The sequence below is a fragment of the Manis javanica genome, chromosome 7 (genome assembly GCF_040802235.1).
Source record: "Manis javanica isolate MJ-LG chromosome 7, MJ_LKY, whole genome shotgun sequence".
NCBI lineage: Eukaryota > Metazoa > Chordata > Mammalia > Pholidota > Manidae > Manis > Manis javanica.
In genome coordinates, this window is record NC_133162.1 from 23,131,644 (window position 1) to 23,157,152 (window position 25,509).

The 25,509-nt window shown below is 39.3% G+C and overlaps 1 protein-coding gene across 4 annotated transcripts in view; it reads right to left on the minus strand.

Moving 5' to 3' along the window:
• SORCS3 (sortilin related VPS10 domain containing receptor 3) overlaps positions 1 to 25,509 on the minus strand; it is a 561,511-nt gene that overhangs the window by 182,282 nt on the left and 353,720 nt on the right. For all 4 annotated transcript variants that reach the window (XM_073240462.1, XM_073240460.1, XM_073240459.1 and 1 more), the window contains exon 5: positions 21,327 to 21,400. In XM_073240462.1, coding sequence (XP_073096563.1) covers positions 21,327 to 21,400 — 74 coding nt within the window. The remainder of the gene's footprint in view (positions 1 to 21,326; positions 21,401 to 25,509) is intronic.

Consider the following 25,509-nt stretch of genomic DNA (forward strand, 5'->3'; position numbering starts at 1 on the left):
CTGGACTTGCTTCTCCTCTTTTTAGTACTGGCTGCCCCCAGCGATAGCCTCTTAAAAGGCCAGCTGGTCTTCAGTTCTTCCTTCTATGTTTTGACCTTTATCCCATTGCAAGAATGGCCTTCCTAAAGGCCAGTCCTGAGCATGCCCTGGCCCTGAGCAGAACCCTTCAAGGGTACACAGTATTAACTGCAAAATCTTCAACCTGGCATTTAAAACCTCTAAGTTATCACTTTAATCTTCTTTTCCAATCTTATTGGCTTCTCTTTTCCCACAAGCATTGAACTTGAACTTCCTGACAGCCTGAACTATGAACAATTTTCTTAACACACTCCACACTCTGCCATTTTTGAAGCTCTCTTCCTGCTCTTTCCTCTGGCTCGAATGTCTGCCAGTACATCACACCACAAAGCCCATGAGCGCACACATAAGGTCTGCTTGTTGTAATTGAATCCATCTTTCAAGGCTCCTCTCAAATGCCACCTCCTCCATGAAGACTTTACTGATTCCACAGCCCTGAGCCCCTCTATCACAGGCTGTACCTCCATCATGGCATTTCACCAGACATTTGTTCATTGTCTCAACTTTGTCCTACTGTATCAATTAGTTTTTGCTGCACAATAAACCATCTAAAAATTCAGTGGCTTACAGCAATAGTTACTTATTTTGCTTATACATGTAGAATCTGTCTGGGGATTGGCTTGTCTAGGTTGTGCTTGACGGGATGCTGTGCTCCAAGCTGGGAATCCAGTGGAGAGTGGCCCCTTACTGAGGTGTGGGCCTAGCCACACTTCGTATGTTTATCAGGGAGCCTGCGCTGAGGGGCCACAGACAGCACACAACAAAGCAAAAGAGGCACATCCACCCAGCAGGCATTTTTAAAGTTGCTGCTTGTCTCCCATCTGCTAAACTGGGAGAAACCGAGTCACTTCCTCCCATTGAGGGACTGAGGAAGTAACTGTTGCATATAGTCACAAGGCACCCTAAAGATACCTGGCGAAGGGTTTGGAGGTATAATTCTATTATATTACTTAAGAGAGCTCAGAATTGGTACAACCCACATCTACTGTCCTTTATATCACCTTACCTGGATACACAGTTCACAAAGAGGGTGCTCAAACACATCTCTTGAATGGAATTGCTCAGTAAGTACACATAAATGGACATAGATAAAATCAATAACCTCCCTCATGCCATAGTGTTAATAAAAACTGGAGGCATTATTTTCATAATGACTAGCATCTCTACAGCATTTTACAGTTACAAAGCATTTTAATAATGTCTTACAGCTTTTGAAGCACACTTGACCATATTATCTCATTTAGCATGTAGTATACGCATTTCACAAGATGCCTGGAGTGGCAATGTCTTCACTGGTTGCAACTACTCTTTAACTATGGACGTCAAGTACTGCAGAGAAAGGAGAGGGTTTTTGGTAAAGGGTCCCAAAGCATGACAACTGGTACCCCACTAATTTGCCTCCCTAGTTTTCAAAACCACTTCCTAACTACCTCCTTTGGTTTCTAAAACCAAATGGGCAAAGGATTACCTGGGAGAGTGCTAAAATGGAGATTTTTGAGGGTCAAGTCTAGAGATTCAGATCAAGAGCTTTGGGGTTGGAGTCCAGGAATCTGCGATTTGAACAAGCACTTCAGATCAATCCACTGCACGTTCTCCCTTGACTATCATTTGAGAAACAAAATTTTCCCTAATTATCAGAGGAGCAGACGGGATTCCCTCCCTCACCAACAGGCTGCAAGAAGGTCATGGGCTCCTGGGAGGAAAGCACTGCTCTCCAAGACCTTTCAGTTAGCCCTTTGAATTCTACAGTTGAAGACAGAAAACCAGAGGAAACCTGAGGGCCCCAAGGCCTGACTGCCATTTCAGTAAAAGAAGCAGAATTTGTACCCAGAAGCCCTCTTCCCAGCACACTTCACCACAGGTCACGGATTTTTCTCTAACTTACCAAGATTCTCTCAGCTCTTGAAAACTCCTAGCAAATCTCACATTTAAAATGGAAGGAAGGAAGGAGGGGAAAGAGGTAGAGAGGGAGGAAGGAGGACAAGAAAGAAAAAAGAAGGAAGGGAGGAAGGACAGAAGGAGAGAGAAAGGGGGAGGGAAAGAGGGAGGGAAGTGGGGAGGCATGCTCCCCGTTATGTAATTTATATGCTAAATCTCCTCTCCCATGAAAGTAGAAAATAGTCATCAAACCCAACTCCATTTGTTCTATTTCACTGTCACTTCTTTTAATGACACTTGTTATGCAGGGGAGCAGTAATACTAAGACACGTGAAGCGGGATCTCGGACCTCTTATTCCCAGCAACACTTGGACAAGTGCATGGCCACCCCGTTTTAACCGCGGCTAACTGCCGCTCCGCCTCCCAGGGCTTTTGGCCGGGCTCCTTGGCAATTACCGCTTACTTTGGTGCCTTTTATAAGTCAGACAGGTTTCAGGGTCTGACCTTTTCAACGCTTCAGTCTCCTTGCATCCATCTAAAATCCTGAGCAGGCCGAGCAGGGCTCCCCCCGGGGCGCTTGGTGCCTCCGTTGTGCACAGGCCTGCCCAAATTCCTTGACAGCTTCTCTTCCACACTGTTAGAGGAGAAGGCTGGAGAATGAATACAACATCATGGCCGGGCCGCGGGGAGATGAGAAGGGGCGGGGCTTGTCCCTAATCCATCACGCGGGCTGTTTTCCCAAAGAGCAGAGGCCAGTGAGATGCCTACAGAGGGAGAACGTGTCCTGATTTAGGGGAATTTGAGGAGAAAAAGCATGGATTCTTAAATCAAAATTTTGTCCCTGATTGTAAGCAAAGAGGATCAAGGTGTTAGAATATGCCAGTTGCTAGATTCAGAAATACGCAAACATGCACACAGGAGGAAAACTGTTGCCTTTAAAAAGCAAAATGCTGACAGCTGAAAAGCCTACCTGCTTAAAGGAACTTCCTGGGTTTGGTATCCCTTTGAGAACAGAACAAGCTGGGGTGTGACTAAATGGTCCTCAGTACCATTTGCCACCAAGTACATGAAAGGATGCATTTCTTCCAATGACATCACCAGAGCCTTCAGCCCGTCACACCTGGCTCTATGAAATGGCACTTAACTTGCTTGAACCATGTCCATGTGAGCGTGGACAGATATCTTCTCACTCACCTGGTTGACAGAAGGCCACCAGATAGTCCTCACTAACACAGTGGTTTATTTGACAAGGACTTTATAACCATTCAAGCAGTGTCTACACTATGAAGTTGGCTATTTCAGGGTGGTATGAGCCTTGGAAAGATACCCTGATGGGATGCAGCTTGTGTAAAATGAGAAGACCAGTCTTGATTCTGTAAACAATTTTTTCCTTAATGAATGGTTTTCTATCTTCAAAAGAAATCTTACTCAGAAGCTTAATATTCAAAACTAATTAAGAAGCTCAGTAGTTCTGGCTGAAGCAAACAGAATAGGGTCAAGGGCATGATCGCTAAGCATCCCTCAGGTTTCTCTGTGAACCAGGTAATCCCTGAGGCAATTTATCAGAACCCCACCAGAGCTTCCAGGAGTACCGCTGGAGAACTCACTAAACCAAATAACATTTCGGGGGCCTCTCCACTCCAACTTTTCCGTAATTCTTTAGTATAAATGAGTATATTTATCATTTCAGTGAAATATTCTGCCACCATCAAAATGATCTTTCTCAATACTGTGTACACATACAGAAACTTGTTTAAGTTAGGTATAACTGAAAAAAAAGATATAAAATGGGCACATAATATGACTATAATTTTCTGAGAAACTGCTTTCATGTATGCAAAAATTAGATGACAAGAAAGAATAAAATGCATTACATTAAAATGATTAAATCCTTAGTATAACAAAAAATTCTAATGCTATTGTATCAATTAAAATGTAAACAAAAATGTATTATTTTTTAAAAGCATATATTAGGTATACACTTTTTAGAAGTCTACAGTTCCATAATTTCTCATTAGAGAATGGAACCCAGCATCAGGATGCTTCAGAAGATTTGCATCCATCATGAGAAAAATCGGTAGCTTATTTATTGACAGGGAGTGCACAGAAATGCACTTGAGCATCTCAAAGAAAGTACCAAATGTGAATAAATCTTCATAAAACATATATATCATGTCACTCCCTAGGAGAAAAAGATGAATGCCCTCCATTACTGAGAGTGACAAGTCTAAACCACTTGCCTGGTATTTGAGGCCCTATGCAATCTGAATCTAGTCTATTTCCTGAGCTTTATTTCTCAATGCAAATCCATTTTTCTAGCATAGTGGTTCTTAATGGCAGGAGGTGGGGCAGGATGGTTATTTTGCCCCTCAGAGAACATTTGTCAGTATCTGAATATCTGGAGGCATTTCCAGTTGTCACAGTGGAGGGGTACCATGGGCATTTCTGGAGTAGAGACCAGGGATCCAGCTAATAAACATCTTACAATACACAAGATAATCATTCAGACCAAAATGTCCAAAATGCTGAGGTTGAAAAACCCTATTCTAGCAGATCGACTATCTGCTCTCCAAACATAATATGACCTCTACTTTGTTTCAATTATTCTCCTTTCCCAGGAACACCTGTCTCCCTTCCTTCCTCATCAATTCAACCCATTCTGCAATATTTTTCAATCCTATCTCCTCCAAGAAGCTTTTGCTGGACTTAGCAGACTAACTTAGATCCTTCACCCTCTGAGCTATCCCAGTATTTTCTCTACTATTCTTTTGGTGCTTCCTATATCTGGCCATGGTCCCTTGACAATCTGCATGGATTTGTCTCAACATTTGTATTACATCTGGTGAAGCACACATGATCTGACATAACACAATCTTTAGCTTATGGTCTTGTAAATTTTACTTAATTTTATTAACATCAAGCCAGAAATAATTTTCTCTAAAAATAGTTTTAACAAGCATAATATTAATAAGACATATGCTGATAGCTGGAAAAACAGATCAGAAATGCAAACACTATTAGGCAATGAGATCTTAATGTGGGGGAAAAAGAGATATTTAGACACATCCAACCTTGTTTAATTTCAAAGGGATGCTAAGTGCTATTTGCCACCAAGGTAATGAGGATGATCATTTCTTCCAATTATTTAGTCATATTATAAGTTGTTTTATTATTAATGTTATAGCTAATATTTATTAAGCACTTACTACATGCCAGTCTGAGAAGATGACTATTCAACCAGGAAGCAATGGTGGGGATATCAATTGGTGTCCATTCTGACTGGTGGGGCACTGGTCACAGAGATTAAGTGCAATTGTTCAGGGTCACATGGCTATAAAGGGCAGAACTCTCCTCCCACTTAGATTCCCAAACCTCCCACCGGAATGAATTCCCAGTCATATCACACTATTCTGATCACTTCAAGTTTACAAAACATATTTTCTTTATAGTGTAAAGAATCTTAGGGCACTAGTTGTACAAGCATGCAGGCAAATTATAGATAAACCTCATGGTCACCCAATTCAGTCATGACAATCTAAAGAGAGACGCTGTGTGCAAAATATCTCTATTTACAATAGCACTAGAAGTGAGAATTCCTAAAAATAACTAAAAATGTGTAGAACTGATATGAAGAAACCTCTACAACTTCACTGCAGAACACACAGAAATAGAATAAAAGGACACAAACCATGTTGCCAAAAATAAAGATAGATATTGAAAAAGATTCAGTTCTCCCCAAATGAATGTATAGTTTTGCTGCAATTCTAATCAATACTCTAATTAGTTATTTTATGAGGGGGAAGATTTGGGGACATGACAAATTGATTCCAAATTCACTTGGATAAATGAGTTAGAGAAGTCAAGAATATTTTGAAATATGATGGGGTTCTATTTTTGTTTTATTTTGTTGTGTTTTGCAGGAGAGAAGACTTGCCCAGCCAGGCACTATGCTGCTTTATAAACAATAATTGAGCATAGTAAGGTCTGGCTCAAGGTACACAGGACCAACCAGTCTAGTAGAATAAAAGCTGACAAATGCCACCAACCTCAGGGGTAACTTATGGCCATAGTTTCTCCTGCAGGAAATCATCAGAGGAAATAGTCAGAAATTTGGGCACACAATTAAGTGAGAACATATTCATTGGATTTTATTTTACTTAAAAAACAGAAATCCTATAAATTCTAAAAATATCCATCAGTATGGGTAAAATTAATTTATTAAACTGACCAAAATATGATATAGTCACAGGATGAAATAGATGCCTATTAATATGAGATTTCTGAAGCATAAAATAAAGCAGAATGCTCAGTACTTTATGTCTTATACATATTATCTAACATATACTATATATAATATATACACATATATACTGTGCATATATATGCCATATAGTATATATGCTTTATACATAGTGTATATTACATACAATGCAAACTATAAATATATATTATATATTATGCATACTATTTAATAAAGCAGCATTACAAATCAGAAAACTGGAGATAATATTTATATGACCACAGGTTGAGGACACTATCTGAACAAAAGTAACAGAAGACATTATAAAGTAAAAGATTTTATCAAAATTTTTTAACTAAAACGTATGTAAAAAAATCATAAGGCAATTAAAACCCAAAGAACAAAGTGGGGATGATACTGGAACAAAATGAGAGACCATATAAAGAACTCATAATACAGAAGAAGCAAAAATATATGGTCACATAAAAGAAATACAATGACTAATAAATATATGAAAACATATCTAAATTCACCAGTCTGATAAGAAATGCAAATTAAAACAAAAAAATCCATTTTTGCATATTATATTAGATTAGTTTTTAAATTAAGTTTTTATTAGGTGTAGTGAAATGCTATTTTAGTAGTTGAAGTGGAAACCAGTACAAACTTTCTGGGAAACAATTTGGCATGACAATATTTATATTCATTGTTTTGGTACTCTATCCTTAAATATTATAATAATCAGACCTTTGACAAGTAATTACTTACAGGTATTCAAGACATCATTCCAATGCCTTTTTTAGTAATAAAAGTTTAGAAGCAAGATAGATGTTAAATGATAAAAGAGTGATTAAATTTTTATATACCCACCAATTAGAACACAATGCAAGTAATACAAGTTTGGTACAGGAAAATGTTCAAGTACATTTTATAAAGAAAAAATGTTATAAGCAGCATGATCTCAATTGTGAAAAAAACTTAAAATATTTATGTTTAAAATTATACTATATCATAATGGGGAAAGTCTATGAAGAAGTCCTTGATTTTTTTAAGTGTTTTCTGAGCAGTGAATTTATAGGCAATTATTTTCTTTTTATTTTCCTTCCTTTCCTTAACTGTCTACAAGCTTTTATTGGGTCTACAGAGAAAAAGGTAGTTAAAGTGTATTTGTTTTTTTTAAATATGTTTCTCATTTTGGCATCATCTTTTCCCTCAAGCCTTAGCCATTTCTGTTCCAGAACTCTTCTTGGTCAGAGTTCTGTACAAAGTTTGCATTCCTTTGCAAGCTCTTCCCTGCTTTATCCTCTGCTATGGACTGAATTTTACACCACCACCCGCACTCCCCTCCCCAGTTCATATGTTGAAGCTCTAACCCTAATGTTTGGAGGTGGGGCTTTAGGGAGGTGATTAGGTTTAGATGAGGTCATGAGGGTGGGGCCCTCATGATGGAATTGGTGTACTGATAAGAAGGATAAGAAGAGACACCAAACACCTGCTCTCCTTCTCCACCACGTGATGACACAGCAGGAAGGTGGCCACCCACAGCTACGAAGAGAGATCTCATCAGAAACCCACCATGCTGGCACCCTGATCTCAAACTTTCAGCCTCTGAGTGTGAGAAAAAAAATTTCTGTTTTCGAACCAAAGCAGAATGATATACATCCCTGGCCCAAGCTGAAGAAAAGACTCTGAAATTTCCTCAGCAAGGAGGATGATTCCTCCTGCCCGCAACCTTCTCTCCAACCTGCATTTTAAACAAGCCTCCTTGGGCTGCTCAGCTCAACATCCTTCTCTCTCTTTTCTCTCTAGGCCTTTCCTGATGCTCCAATTCTCATGTTCCCTATTTATAAGGCTGCTGAGAAACTCATTACTATCAACGCCCCCCACTTCTTTGTGGAAGGTGCAAGCCCTACATGAACAATCTGAGTTTGAGGAAGACTACAGCAGTTGGGGTGCTCCAAGCCATGTGAGAGCATCCTGACCAGGCCTGCGTAGGACAGTAACAGACCCCAACCTTACCCACTGGGAGATCAATCAAACTTTTCCCCTCTGAAAGTTGGTTATCAGTGAGATTCCACTATCTCTGAGCTGAATGAGTACTTCTCATATCCTCCACATAATCATCTGGGTGGAATAAGCATTTGGAAGCCATGAGTCTCTAATTCCAGAGGCCTCAGCCAAAAGGCCAAGGAAAAGGGAAAGGATGGTGTATCCTTTTGTACCTTGCAATATTTTACGCTGGATTAGGTGAGTGGACATGGCTATCTTTGAATTCAATGCTTAACACATTCAAATCTTTCATCCCAAAAGGTGAGCATCTTCTCTCCTTCCTTCCTGTCTTTCTCAGTGGACTGGCTGACTACCCTGTGTTGCTTTTCAGCACTGCAGTTGCTCTTAAGACCAAGGCCAGGCTCTAACCAAACATACAGCATGGCTGGCCACCACCAGCAAAGAACAAACTGATTTCTGCTCACAAGGTGAGTTTTCACATCTCCCCTCCTGACCTTGCTTTTGAATGTAATGTATTTTTAAATTGCCACACTATTTTACAAATAAAAGGGAAAACTGAATTAAACATTATTTGTGGCATACCCTGGTTTGCAAAGGGCCTCTAAATTGGATCCCTTATTTCAAGTAGATGCCTAAGTCCCATTACTTGAGTTTGCAAATGACTGTATTTGCAAAACTGTAAATGCACATTTAGAGATAGCTTCAAATTTCAGCCCATAATGTTAACTTTGCTTGAAAAGACCTTGATTTTCCAGGAAGCAATCTCAAGCAATCCAGCCTGTCCCTTAACTCTGTCTCTGTTGTAGATAATGTATTAACAGCCTAAAGATGACTCGTCATGTAGTTCTTCAGTAACCATAGTTCAGGGCCTAAATGAGTTCCTGTCTGAATAGAAGGAGCCCATTTTTGAAGCAAACCTTAGGATACATTCCAGAACAGGTGGCACCTACAGAGTTTAAACTTTGGTACAGGTACAAGATGGTTCACTTCAGGCATGTTATCTCAAGGTAATCGATCTGTTTTTACCTTCTGTGCCTTCCATACCCACAGTTGCTTCTAGGCTGAGATAGGTAGGTCTAGGATTCAGTCACATGGGATTTTTATGCCTTAAGTGAAATTAGCACTTCTATGAACTGCTATGTGCTCATTTGGCTTATGCATGTGCATATACACATGCACACACACATACATACTTGCAATCAACAGCACACCTAAGATGAAAACCATTGTCTTTTTGTAACCGAATCTCTGAAGTGACACCTCATCACCTCTACCACACTCTGTTCACTAGAAGGATGTCACTAAATTCAGTCCAACCTCAAAGGGTGCGGAGTACATAATGGCATGGTCTCCAGAAGACAGAGGTTACTGGGGGTCATTTTGGAAGCTGCCTGCCACAAAGAGGAAGTATTAACTACATATAGAGTCATACTTGCATATATGATAGATAGGAACACACAGTAGCTTTCATAATATTTCTGATAGATGGAGATACACAACTTTGACAATATTTTTAATGATAGGTATTAAAGATAAACAAAATGTATATTTTTTGAAATAATGATCCCCCTTCTAGTGGTGATTAAAATAATTTAATTACCAATTTCTCCTCCTCATGTTCTAAGGGATATGCCCCTAACAAACACAATATTAACTTGCTTGGGGTGGGGTGAGAGTGACAGATGGTGAGGTAAAAGAGAGAGGATAGATGATTCAATATAAGAAAAGTTTATGATACCTGGGAGGAGGGTATAGCTGTAGGGGGGATGTGGACCTCCTACATCATAAGGCATCATAACTTGTCCTGAGACCTCACATACCAAGAGGGACATGCTGTGGACAATAAACCTCTGGTACTGAAAGCCCGTAGAAAGAGAAGGAAAAAACAAAGAAGGAGCTACTGTGATGGCTCCTTGGAGAGAGACATGGACCAAGGAGTTTTAGACCCAGTGTGCTATGTGATATAATGCGTCTTTGTAACCCACCTTCAAGAAAATGTTCAGTAAAAATCTATATTGCTCTGAACTGCTTTCAATATTATATTTGGATCACACCATTTAAACATGACACTTTGCTGAAACTGGGAAAAATTCACTCCAGCTTTTATTTGAGCTATGTAGGACATGTCCCAGAAAACAATCCTAGATATTAAAGAAATATGCATAAAAACACTAATAAAACTGTTAATTGTGATAATGAAAAATATGAAAATATGAAAATATTCAATGTCCACTAAAAATAAAACACAGTGGCTGATTTATTAGAGGTGTTAGTTACATAGACAATTAAGAATGATGGTTATAAAGATATAATATAAAAATTGTTATAGTAGTGTATTTATAGGGGAAAAGGCAGATTGTGCAAATTCATATGTATTGTGTTTAAGCTGCATATAAAAGAGCACATGGGAAGGAGAAAAAGAGGGAAGTGTGAGAAGTGAGGCATAAACCTCCTCACAAAACCATGCATAACACAAAAATACAGCAAATACTACTAATCCAGAATACTGCAGAATAGACTGCTTACATCTGGGGAAAAGAGAACACCTCACGGAAAAGGGTAAAGTAGCAAAGCCAGAATCAAGTGGGACCCAAGTCCTCCCCCAACCCCAGCTCACAGGCAGAAGGAAGAGAAACAGAGCAGGGAGGGAGTAGAAGCCCAGGACTGCCGAACATCCAGCCCTGGAGATCTGCTTCAGGAGCACGAACCCACATTACATGGTGCTCTGGAGATTAGAGAGGTTGGAAAGCAAAGACAGCAGAATACTTGGAGAGACTGAGATTCCAGCCACTTGTGGAGAACAGGTGCACACAACCGGCCATTTGGGAACAAAAGAAAGGTAGGCAATTTGAAAGACTTCCCAACAGAGAAAGAGCTGCTAAAAGGGCAAAGATTACACAGAGCTTGATGCCCAGGAGAAAGAGTAGGTGGACAGAATTGTCCCAGCACACTCAGCCCAGCAGGTTGGGAACTTTCAGGAGCTTCAGATGCTCCATCTCCCTGGTTGGCAATGCAGGCCTGAGGCCCCTCCGACTGCAGTATGCAGCCTGCTGCTCCTTCCTCCTGGCAGGTGATAGTCCTGCTCATCTGCTGACCCCGCCATCATGCCAGGCCAACCAGAGGGTGGCCCTGCCTACAGCAGTTCCAGTGGCATAATGCAGAGGCCCCTCCCTGCCTGCTCAGCCCACTAGCCCTGGCAATGGAGGCAGTAGTTACAGCTGGGAAGGCAGGAAAGAAATCTTTCCTCCTGGCCGGCGCCATTTCTGCTTGCCTGTGATCCTCGCTATTGCTGCAGGTACTTAACAGCGCCAGAGAGTAGTAGAGCTTCTGGGCATGAGAGGGCATTGCCTACACAAAGTTGTTATTACATAGGAATCACTAAAATGAAATGGTAAAAAAATTCATACAAACAAAAATTCAAATGCCAGAAAGAGGACTAAGTGAAACTGAAATCACCAATCTTTTTGATAAATATTTCAAAATAAAAATCATAAACATGCTCATAGAGCTGAAGAAAAGTATTCAGATCTCAGAGAGGCCTTCAAGAAGAAAACAGTAACTTTGAAAAATATGGAATCTGGAATGAAATTTACAATGGAAGGATTTAAAAGTAGATTAGATGAGGTAGAGGAGATGGTAAATGGAAATAGAAATTAGAGAATAGGAAAACAAAGAAGCTGAGGCACAGAGAGAAAAAAGGATCTCCAGGAATGAAAGAACAGTAAGACAACTCTGCGACCAATCTGAATGGAACAATATTCACATTATAGGGGCACCAGAAGAAGAAGAGAGAGAGAAAAAGGGACAGAAAGTCTCTTTGAGGAAATCATTGCTGAAAAATTCTCCAATCTGGGGAAGTAAATAGTCTCTCAGGCCATGGAAATGCACAGATCTCCCCCAACAAGGGACCTAGGAAAACAACACTGAAATATAATAATCAAAGTGGTAAAGATCAAGGACAAGGAGAGAATATTAAAAGTAGCCAGAGATAAAAAAAAAAGACCATGTATAAGGGAAATCCCATCAGGCTATCAGCCAAGTTCTAAGCAGAAACATTTCAGGCCAGAAGGGAATGGCATGATATATTTAATGCTATTAAACAGAAGGGCCTTGAACCAAGAATATTCTACCTGGCAAGATTATCATTTAAATTTGAAGCAGGGATTAAACAATTTCCAGATAAGCAAAAGTTGAGGGAATTTACCACCCACAAACCATCACTACAGTGTATTTTAGAAGGACTGCTATAGATGGAAGTGCCCCTAAGGCTAAACAGATGTCACCAGAGAAAATAAAGCCACAGTAAAGGAAGTAGATCAATAAATTGCTAAGAAAATGCTAAATTAAATCAACTACCAACAACGTTAGCCAAGGGATACATAAAGAATACAGAATATGACACCTAATATATAAAGAGTGCAGAAGGAAGAAGAAGGGAGAAAAAAACCAAAAAGACCTTTAGAGTCTATTTGAAATAGTGTAAGAAGTGCGTTAAGTTAGACTGTTAGATAGTGAGGAAGCTGCTGTTGAACCTTTATTAATCACAAATCTAAGGCCTGCAATGGCAATAAGTACATATCGATACTCACTCTAAATGTATATAGACTGAATGCACCAATCAAAAGACATACAGTTACAGAATGGATAAAAGGAAGACCCATCTGTATGCTTCCTACAAGAGACTCACTTCAAGCTAAAAAACATACACAGACTACAAGTTAAGGGATGGAAAAATATATTTCATGCAAATAATAGTGAGAAAAATGCAGAATGTAGGAGTTACAGTACTTGTATCAGACAAAATAGACTTCAAAACAAAGAAAGTAGCAAGAGCAAAGAAGGACATTGCATAATGATAAAGGTATCAGTCCAACAAGAGAATATAACCATTATAAATGTCTATGCGCCCAATTTATGGGCATCAAAATATGTGAAACAAATATTAACAGAATTAAAGGGGAAAATACAATGTGATACATTCATTTTAGGAGACTTCAATAAACCACTCACTCCAAAAGACAGATCAACAAGACCTAAAATAAGTAAGGAGTCAGAGGCACTGAACAACACATTAGAACAGAGGGACCTAACAGACATCCAGAGAACACTGCACACAAAAGCAGGAAGATACACATTCTTCTCAAGTATAATGGAATGTTTTCCAGAATAGATTACATACTAGACCACATAAAGAGCCTCAGTAAATTTAAAAAGATTGAAATTGTGCCAACCAGCTTCTCAAACCACAAAGATATGAAACTAGACATAAATTATGCAAAGAAAACAAAAAAATCCCACAAACACATGGAGCCTTAACAACATGCTCCTAAATAATCAATAGATCAATGACCAAATAAAACAGAGATCAAGCACATGGAGACAAATGAAAACAATTTAACACCCCAAACCCTGTGGGATGCAGCAAAGGCAGTTCTAAGAGGAATGTATATAGCAATACAGGCTTACCTCAAGAAACAAGAACAATCACAAATGAACAGTCTAAACTCACAATTAATGAAACTAGAAAAATAACAAATGAGGCCAAAGTCAGTAGAAGGAGGGACATAATAAAGATCAGAGCAGAAATAAATAAAATTGAAAAGGATAAAACAATAGAATCAATGAAACCAGGAGCTGGTTCTTCAAGAAAATAAACAAAATAGATAAACCCCTAGCCAGACTTATCAAGAAAAAAAGAGAGTGTACACACGTAAACAGAATCAGAAATGAGAAAGGCAAAATCACTACAACACCATGGAAATACAAAGAATTATAAGAGAATATTATGAAAAATTATATGCTAACAAATTGGATAACCTAGAAGAAACAGACAATTTTCTAGAAAAATGCAACCTTCCAAAACTGACCCAGGAAGAAACAAAAAATCTGAACAGACAAATTACCAGCAATGAAATTAAATTGGTAATCAAAAACTACCTAAGAACAAAACTCCCAGACCAGATGGCTTCATTGCTGAATTTTATCAAACATTTAGAGAACATCTAATACCCATCCTCCTTAAAGTTTTCCAAAAAGTAGAAGAGGAGGGAATGCTTCCAAACTCATTCTATGAGGCCAGCATCATTCTAAAACAAAAACAAGACAAAGACACCACAAAAAAAGAAAATTACAGACCAATATCCCTGATGAACAAAGATGCAAAATTCATAGCAAAATATTAGCAAACTGAATTCAAAAATACATCAAAAAGATCATCCATCATGATCAAGCAGGGTTGATTCCAGGGATGCAAGGAAGGTACAATATTCAAAAATCAATTAACATCCTTCACCACATCAACAAAAATAAAGACAAAAATCACATGATCATCTCCATAGATGCTGAAAAGCATTCAACAAAATTCAACATCCATTCAGGATAAAAACTCTCAACAAAATGGGTATAGAGGGCAAGTACCTCAACATAATAAAGGTCATATATGACAAACCCACAGCCACCATCACACTTAACAGCAAAAAGCTGAAAGCTTTTCCTCTAAGTTTGGGAACAAGACATGGATGCCCACTCTCACAACTTTTATTCAAAATAGTAAGGAGGTTCCTAGCCATGGCAATAAGTCAACACAAAGAAATAAAAGGCATCCAGATTGGTAAGGAAAAGTTAAACTGTTACTGTTTGCAGATGACATGATATTGTACATAAAAGACCCTAAAGAATCCATCCCAAAACTACTAGAACTAATAAGTGAATTCAGCAAAGTTGCAAGATATAAAATAAATACACAGTAATCTGTTGCATTCCTACATACTAATGATGAACTAGCAGAAAGAGAAATCAGGAAAACAACTCCATTTACAATTGCATCAAAAAGAATAAAATACCTGGGAATAGAACCAACCAAGGAGATAAAAGACCCATATCCTGAAGACTATAAGACACTCATAAGAGAAATTAAAGAATAAATGGAAATACATCCCGTGCTCATGGATAGGAAGAATTAATATTGGCAAGATGGCCACCCTGCCTAACGCAGTCTGCAGATTCAGTGCAATCCCCATCAGATACCAACAGCATTCTTCAATGAACTAGAGCAAATAGTTCTAAAATTCATATGGAACCACAAAAGACCCCGAATAACCAAAGCAATCCTGACAAGGAAGAACAAAGCTGGGGGGATTAAGCTCCCTAACTTCAAGCTCTACTACAAAGCCACAGTAATAAAACAATTTGGCACAAGAAGAGATCCATAGATCAATGGAACAGACAGCCCAGATATAAATCCACACATATAAGGCCAATTAATAAACAATAAAAGAGCCATGGATATACAATGGGAAAATGACAGCCTCTTCAACAACTGGTGTTGGCAAAACTGGACAGCTACATGTAAGAGAATGAAACTGAATTATTGTCTAACTTGAAATGGATCTAAGACCTGACGGTAAGTTATGAAACCTTAAAACTCTTAGAAGAAAACATAGGCAAAAATCTCTTGAATATAAACATGAACAATTTTTCTTGAAAACATTTCCTTGGGCAAGGGAAACAAAAGCAAAATGAACGAATGGGACTACATCAAACTAAAAATCTTCTACAGCAAAAGACACATCAGCAGAACAAAAAGGCATCCTACAGTGTGGGAGAATATATTCATAAATGACTTATCTGATAAGGTTAAAATCTAAAACACATAAAGACTCACATGCCTCAACACCCAAAAAGCAAATAACCTGATGAAGAAATGGGTGGAGGATATGAAAAAACACTTCTCCAAAGAAGAAATTCAGATGGCCAACAGGCATGTGAAAAGATGCTCCACATCGCTAATTATCAGGGAAATAAAAATTAAAACCACAATGAGATATCAACTCACACCAGGTAGGATGGCCACTATTCAAAAGACAAGAAACAAAAAATGCTGGTGAGGATGTGGAGAAAGGGGCACCCTCCTACATTGTTGATGGGAATGTAAATTAGTTAAACCATTGTGGAAAGGAGTATGGAAGTTCCTCAAAAAACTAAAAATAGAAATACCATTTGATGCCATTTCAGTTCTAGAAATTTACCCAAAGAAAACAAGATCACAGATTCAAAAAGACATATGCACCCCTATATTTACTGCAGCACTATTTAGAATAGACAAGACATGGAAGCAACCTAAGGATCCATCAGTAAATGAATGGATAAAGAAAATGTGGTACATATACACAACAGAATATTATACAGCCATAAAAAGAAAACAAATCCTACCATTTGCAACAACATGGATGTAGCTAGAGGGTATTATGCTCAGTGAAATAAACCAGGCAGAGAAAGACAAGTACCAAATGATTTCACTCATTTGTGGAATATAGCGAAGTAAAAATGAAGGAACGAAACAGCAGAAGACTCACAGACTCCAAGAACGGACTAGCAGTTACCAAGGGAAGGTAGGTGGGGAGGGAGGGAGAAGGGGATTAAGGGGCATTATAATTATCATGCACAATATAGGTAGGTCACAGGGAAGGCGGTGCAGCGGGGAGAAGACAAGTAGTGACTCTGTATCATCTTACTATGCTGATGGACAATGACTGCAATGGGATGTGGAGAGGGGACTTTATAATATGGGTGAATGTTGAAACCACAATGTTCCATGTGAAACCTTCATAAGACTGCATATCAATGATACCTTAATTTTAAAAAAAGTGCAGAAGAAGTGAGAAAAAAAAGAGCATATGCCTTTAAAAAGAGACTTGGCAAAATAAGAACAATAAAAGAATTGGACAAGAAATATTATAATGAAAATACTTTAAGTCTGCTCTTTTTTTTTCATATCATCCATTTCTCCTTTAAAAGACATTTTCCTAGGACGTCCTATCTGCACACACCAGGAGGGACATGCTTTGCTTTTCCGTTCTTCCTGCTGTCCCTTAGGGCCCTTCTGAAAGAGCAGACAGAAGCTGTGGGCACAGCCCCCTCTAGAAACCTACAGTGAGTAAGCCAACCTGAATCAAAGTAAAATCGACATGTGGAGCCCATCCTGAGTGTCCCAATACATTTGCTACTCCTCAGCTGCCAACCAGCACCATACAAATTCAGAAGAGCAGTCATCAAGGGGGCCTCTCCCTGAGCCCCCTAAAGCGGGCCAATCTCAAACTTGTACTACATCTGCTGATTTCTGAAAGTATGTCTTGTTCTCCAGGCCAGTGCATGTTGCAATCCAAATGCCCCAGAAAGGGGTAAGAGTTTCAGTCCCTGAGACCTTAGGGTGTGTTAACTTATCAGGACACTCCTGCTGTGATGGCAGGGAGAGGAACAAAGGACGCTGATCTGTCAGGAGAGATGATAATTAAGGGGAAGTTAGTAGGACACAGAGAGACACAGGAGACGTCCTTCCTGTTCCACAGAAACACCCTCAGAGACGAGAGGTGCTTACAGGTCAGTTCTGGTACACAGAGAACTCAACAAGGCCTAGGATGCTCCTGACCTCACTGAGAAGTATGCCCAAGGAGGATGAACACCTGGGGGGATGAGGCGGGCAGTGGCTAGGGGTTGCAGAGGCAAAGCTGTGAACCGCAACAAGTATTCACATTGGATGTGCAAAGAAAACAATCTTCCAAGTGCAGAATGTGTCTGTTAAAGATCTATATCCAAATGGACGAGTGGAAATACTACTCATTTGCAGCTCAGGAGGGTATGTTAAACACACACACACACACACACACACACACACACACACACACACACACACACACACACACACACTTTCACCGTGATAGCTCTGCCCAAGCAGAGACAAGAAAAGGATTGCATTAGGACATTTACTCCACTTTTGTGTTGTCTGCAAATTAAAATTGCTGAAGCAGTTGGGATGATGTGGGATCATGAGACAGGTCTGGGGATGTGCTTGTTAACCAGGTAGCCAATGAGTGAAAGGGTCTCATATAAACAAGTGTTCATGTCTGTTGATCCTGTTCTTGGGGCATGCAATAGATAGCTGAGTCACTCCACAGTCTAGGATTGCAAGGTCACCTCTCTTGATGGGGTTAGAACATCTGGAATTCATAAAGAAACATTTATCTCTAGATGAAGATGGTACTATTGATGCTAACGAATATTATGCCCATGCCCTACCTACCCCACAGGCACATGGGGCACTAAGGAGGAAATGGATAGTAACAATAGCTCCTTATAATTCCCAACACGCTTCCCAGTCACTGTCACCACAGGTGAGAGAGCAAATGTGAGCTATGGATGTGGTCAGCTCTTCCTCCTATATTCTTGGCAGAAATCACTTTTGGATAACAGTTTTCCCACAAATCCCCTCAAGGCTGCTAGTTTCCATCAACTGAGGATGGACAGCATGGGAGAAGATTATGGTATGGGATTATATTCATGAAGGATCTATATCCAGACATTTGCAATCTCCATATTATAAATAATAATACTTGGACAATATTACTTCTGAATTGCATGTTCACTCTATTTGTCTACATACCACAAGAGAATGTCTTGTTTTTAGCATGACTGTCCTCACCACACGTGTTCCTGCCATTCACAGTACCACTTCACTCTACAACATCTACATCCCTCCCAAAGAAATAACCATAGGGCTTTGTGTTGTTGATTTGTTTGGTGTTTACCACTTCATAAGAATTATGATTCAATTAAGAGTAGAGGACAATAAAAGTTATGTTGAGATGTGAATTCTTGGCAGTACATTAGACCCATTTAGTTGTTATCGGATGTCCACAGGCATACAGTCTCACCATGCATGGGGTCTGAATTTGCATACAAATAATTTATGCACCATGGTCTTCAGAACTGCTAATAGTACTTAAGACTTGGAATTTACAAATTATAATCTGAAATGGAGAAATGAAACTGGCAAGTTTCCAATTGATTGTATCTGGCCTTTTCAATAACCTTAATGAAATTGACAATTTGTTTCCACTACACAGATGAGGGAACCACAGCTTGAAGAGGCCCTGTCTCAGCCAAAGTTGTGTTCTACACTCAGAGAAATGTATATACTTAATCTTTTCTCAAGGAGGTGACCCGTGAATGTCTCCACTACCACCCATATGGGTCATGTCTCTTCAGCTTAAGTGGTTCATAGCTTTAGGTAGACTTGGATTGTGTCATGGGGAAAAACGCTCTGAGTAAAATGAGCTCTTCCTCTGTGACTTCTATGACACCTAAAAGAATAATCATGGCAACTATACATCAGAACATAGAAGTGATAATTACAGAAATGGAATTTTCAGCTACCACTTGGCTAGCCAGCCCAGGCACTAACATATATTTTTCCTATGGGGGCATATATGAAAGAAGCAAAGAGTGGAGATGAGATGGAACACAATTATCAGGACCTGGGGATTTATTCTTTCTGCTACACAAAGGAAGGGGAAAAGCAGACCACAGCTGCAACATTTTCTTCCTGCTCTTTGCATACCATAAGAAAACACAGCTCCCCAGCCACTGATTTTAATTTCCTTCACAAACGGTGACAAGCTCATCCAGTCTGTTATACTTTCCTTCTCTATCAACTTGACTTTCCAGTTGGCCAACTGCCTTACAATCTCAAGAGTTTGTTCCAGAAACAGCAGAGGGTCTTTCTTTTTCCTTTTTGAGGGACTTCTGAGTAATAGCACACTGAGAAACTGGTCCGTCTTAGCTGAGCAAAAGGCTGTAGTTATTTAGTTGGAATATCAGAGAGACAAATATTTCCTTTTACTGACTTAGCCTATTGAAAAATCTTAATAGTTCTAAATACAAATGAAATAATCACTGTAATAATACTTACAGACCAAAGAATAGTTGGCCTGAAAAAGACAAAATAACTGGGGATAGTCCAAGTGCTGAGTCAAGAGTAATATTCCTAACTTCACTTTTCTCTCTCCATTCTCTGAACTGTATACAATAAAACAGACTTGATTTTCAAAGTATGTTCCATCAATCATCATTTTTAATTCTAGACATAGTTTTGTGGGCATAGAGCAGACTGGATGAAGCCATTGCTTCCGAAGAAGTTGGTGTGGATGTACACGTGTACAGATACTCATCACCACCCCTCAACACACACACACACACACACACACACACACACACACACACACGCACACACACACAAGCCCCTACCTTGTCTAAAGCACAAATGGCCACCTCATGGCTTTTTCTAAGGGAATTGAACTAAGGATTTTAAAAGAAGACAGAGAATAGGTACAACTTTCAAACATTGTTACTTTGTCATTGTTTTTCATTAAGCATATTATACACTTTGGTGTGTGCTTGTGATCCCTATTCCTTTGGCCAGCATCTGTGCTGAAATGAAAGCAAGATGCAAGCCAGAAGCGCTCATGCTCTAGCAGGGATGAGTAAACAGTAAAATTATATCAAACCAAGCTTGTCTGTTACAACCAAGGTAAAAATAGTAGGCACATATAAAGGAATGCCAATTAATAAAAATAACTTCTGATCATAGGGGAGGACTAATTTTCCATTTGGAACAGGTATTCACTCTTATAAAAGGTTTTTCAAAATGTGCTCCACCAAACCTGGAGGGTTGATCAGGTGTGACATGAGAAAAGGATTCTGGAGAGAAATAAGTTCTGGAAAGAGTGATGTGACGTTCATCAGGCCTCTTTGCTCAGGGCTTCTCCAGGGTTTAAATACATCATGTGAATCCTGAGTCTTTAGGAGGTCAGGGGATAATCATTACCTAAACAATATGACCACTGAAATGCTTATAAAAGGAGAAGCATTATGTGGAATTGATTTCCTTTGGAGTACCTTTGAGAAAGTACTGCTTTTTACAATAAGTACATAAAATATACACTTTTCCGGAAAAAAGGGGAGATGAGTACATAGCTAAGAGCATCTGGAAATGACCTTCTCATGGAGCCCTTGATCCCAATGCTTCCCAAACTTTCATGTGCACATTGAATCACCAGAGCCCATGTTACACAAAGATTCCTGCTCAGGAGGGCCTCGCCCGAGATTCTACATTGCTAACAAGTTCCCACATGATGCTGAGGCTGATGGTCTGTGAACCACATCTGAGTAGCAAAGGGCTAGGACGTGTGTTTCCAAGTGCCAAAGGTATCCAGTATTGTCCAGAGTGCTACACTGTCTGATAATTCTTTATTCAAATGGATGGCAAGTTGCAGACGGGGCTTACCAGTAAAACCTGTTGGGTGTGATGTGTTCATGCACGAGTTGCCACCGTCTCCCAAAGTCCATGGAGCTGTAGAGCTGCAAAACAAGGAAGCAAGGAAAGCATAAGCATCAAGGGGTGCTGTTCAATATGATAAATGTGTCATCCCCCTGGATAAGAACATTCCAGCACACCCAGGTAGGCGTCCATTTCATCCAGATAAAACAGATGAATATGACTATACTATGCTTATCATGGTGCCTTCTAGCACCACGTACGTGCTCGATATATAGTCAACCAACTGATACTTTTAAGCTGAGTATAAATCCAATTCTGATGCCATCCATTACTATCTCCTTTAGGGGAAAAGCCTTTAGTAAAATTGTATCTTATTTTTTTCTTCAAATTCTATGAAGTTTTCAGCTACATCTAAAATAATTCAGCAAAACTGATTTAAGAATTATTTATTGAATAATTCCTCTATGAATTCTGGGGAATATGCAGATAAGAGAGGTATAGATTTTTGTGCTCAGCAGGAAAACAGGACACATGCTAAAAAATGCTCATCAGCTGGTATCTAACCCAACATTACGTGCAAAACACTGTGCTCTTTCAGTTTTATCTCTTACTACTCTCACATAATCGACTCTTCAAAATGCCACTGAAGGTACCAGGCTCATTTATACTCCCATGTCTGTGCAAAGTAGCAAAGGTTCTAACTCATGCCTAAGTAAAAACTACCCAAAAGCACAAGTGTGGCTTCCTCCACAAAACCTTCTCTGACCACTTCAGCTCACTCATCTTTTGTTTCCAGTGAGCACTTACCATGGGGTAGTATGTGATTAGGTCAGATTTTTCTGTATTATTTAGCTGTGTATCTATTCCTTGAATATAAAGCATTCACTAAATAGCTGTTCCATGTCAGAAATTATGACAGGCAGGTAAGGATGGACAACAAGTCATGGAATAAGAAAAAATCCCAGAAGAGCCTGGGGACTTTGGAAAAGTGAAAAAGAACCCCCTGTATGGGAAACAGTCAGATTCCACATTATTTTATGGATGGAGAGTCTGACCCCTTTGTAACACATAGGGAAAGGCCAACATCCTGTAAAAATCTATTAAGTAGTATCAGGTTTATTTCCAAATGAATGTCTGGAAGGATAGTATCTGTACCTGACTGATAAGTGGGTAGTAATAATAATAATAATAATAATAGTTTGACCACATTGCTCTTTCACATACATTTGAGCCTTGAAAGCAAGGCAGGGCGATTACTAAATTGGGTCCCTGTTCTCAAGCATTCTCTAATCTACCCGGCAGAGGTAACAACTCCCTCAGAGGTGCTACTACTATTTTCACTGTTCACACTAAGCTGTCACTGGCTGGCTTGGCATCCCCCCCACTAGACTGTGAGTCACAGGAAGGGCAGGGATCTTGCCTTATTCACCTTTGGGTACCAGTGATTATGTGATGTCTGGTACAAAACAGGTGGATACACAAACCTCCTATTTCACAGTTAAAGAAACTCCATCTTGAAGAAATTAAGTTTTGGTCAAAGGAACTAGAACTTAAGTGTTCTGATGCCAAGCTCACATCTCATCCATGGGATTGTGGTGTCTACTTCATAATGAGAAGTCTATCATGTTCATGTTTTCTACAAACTATCAAAGGTAGAGAAATTGAGGAAGGCAGAGTAGGTGGCCCTCAAGTTTATAGAAACGGGTCAAGTGAAGTATATTCCTGTAATCACATACCTCGTAGCTGCGCACCTCTATCCACCTTCTCTCCTGTCCAGACCACCTATCTCTAAAGGCCTACCCCTAGATCCCTTTCTCCAGGAAGTCTCATTCCAATTCCAATGTTGTTGGAATTTCCAATCTCTCAACTTATACATATGTGACCCTTGAATATACATACACGATGCCAAAGGGGAAAATGGGCCAAAGGTTAAAGCTCTAGAAGTTGAGAAATGGCCAAAATTTACAGGTGTAGAAATGGAACAAAGAGGTTTCATTGAAATATACAGAAATATAGCTTGAGCTGGGCCTTAGGAGATAGATGGTGTGGACAGGACAGAAGGTGGATAGAGATTTTACTGAGCGGAGGAGATAATAAGAAGAAAGGTGTGAATATGGCCAGGGTCTTAAAGTTAGTTTGTAGGGGAGATTTTAAGAGGAAGAAGGGATGTGATAACTGTTACTGGCCAAAAGGAGGTATATGTTGTCTATCTGTCCATTTATCTGTCTGTCTTCCTTTCCATCCATCTATCCATGCATCCATCCATTTGTGGATGTTTCTATGTCTATCTGTTGGTATATTTACATTAGGGAGGGAGCTGGAAGGAAGGAGAGGGTTTGTATGGACCAGATCATCCCACTGGTTAGGATATATTCCTGAATTTTTTTTTGAAAGGATGGAGTTTTCTATGCAGGCTTTTAAGAAATGGATCAGTTTCCTTCGCATGGCAGCCATCTGAAGGACACATACTCAGACTTAAGACACATTTCCCAATTACATATAGAAGAGACTTGGAGCCTTCTATAAGCCAAAGATATCAGACTCTCCCAATCATAGCAAACAGATCCCCAAATTCCTTCAAATAAAACACTACATGGTTTGTCTTCCTCTGCATCAAACACTAGAGACAGGTCAGGGAGGAACCTGCCGGAAGCCTCAGTCCTCCGGGGATGTCCTCAGTCCTCCGTCACAGAGGATCCCAGCTGTGCCAGGCGCCATCCACCGCGGCCCTGCCCAGGCTCCCCCTGGGGAGAGGCCTGGCGCCTGTCCCCTCATGCTTCTCCCAACAGAGGAGGAACAAGAAATGGGCTGCTGATCTCCTCACCCGAGCCTGCTCCCACTCTTGCCTCCCCTGGCTCAGGTTTTGCTTTTTCAGCTCTTCAGTTTGACAGATGGGAGAAAAATTAAATTGAATTACCTGCCTAGAGGCTGATTCAGATGAACAGAAAGAGCAGGCTCCTATTCATTAAGGGCCTTTGGTTAGCTACCTTGTCTCGCAATCTACAGTGAGCTGCTGAGTCTGAAATGAATTTTATTTTACCACAATCTGGATCTTTCCTGCCTCTCCATCCATGCATTTGTTTATTCATTCATTTGTTCACCAAAAATATGTCAAGTAACTACTGTGTTCTTCTAAGCACTGAGGTAAGTTTCAGGGTTACTAGACTAAAAATGCTATGAACCAGGGATGACTGATTGAGACAAGTACACTGTCAGGCAGTGTATGTCAAAATATTAATATTAGTTACTTCTGCAATGGTAAGATTGTGGTCGATTGGTAACTTTTCCTTTTGTTTATTTGAATTTTAAAAATTGTTGTGGACATGTATTACATAATTAAAAATTAAATCTCTAACACTCAACTAGAGATAAAACACAGGCAACCATTCAACAGTAGATAAAACACAGGCAACCATTCAACAGTAAGCATTAGTGTTTCAAACTTAATGTTATGAAAGTGTTTCATACTCAATATGAATGTGCTCATGATATTTATTTAAAAATATATTATAAAACATGCATATATTGATGTCAATTTTATTTAAATTGCAAAAAGTTGAGACATATTAGAAGGAAATAAGTCAAAATATTAGCAGTTGTTATCTCTAAATTGTGGGATTATGGGTAATTTGTTTTCTAAAGTTTTCTATCATTTTCAGATCTCTTCACAGTACATATGTATATATGTGTGTGTGTATAATATTTTAATAGTAACACAAGTCAATGGTTTATTCTACTTATATTTCTATATTAATTTTCTAATTATAATGTATATTTTATATTTATACTTTCATAATGTACATTGTATAATGTATACTTTATCTTTAAGACTACCCTTTAAAAGACCAAGAATTTAAATTTCAATTTTTTCATGAGGCTACTGACATTAGACAAAGCAATATGGGATTCTCCACAAAATGGTATTTCATAGAGATCACCTGGGTAGTGGTAAATCCCTCCTCAGGCAGGCAGTATATCTTACATGGTGTTTATATAGTCCTGCATGGCTTTAACCCAATGTGCTTCATGCATCATTAAAGCAAATTATATTTTCCAAACAGTAAGTATCTTTAAAAATGTTTCCTGTTTATACAAAGTTACATACATGAGATTTTGTGCTCTCATCCGTATTCCACCTCATGATGTCTCCTCCTTGCAAGGACATCATTTCTGGACTTTCATCAGATGA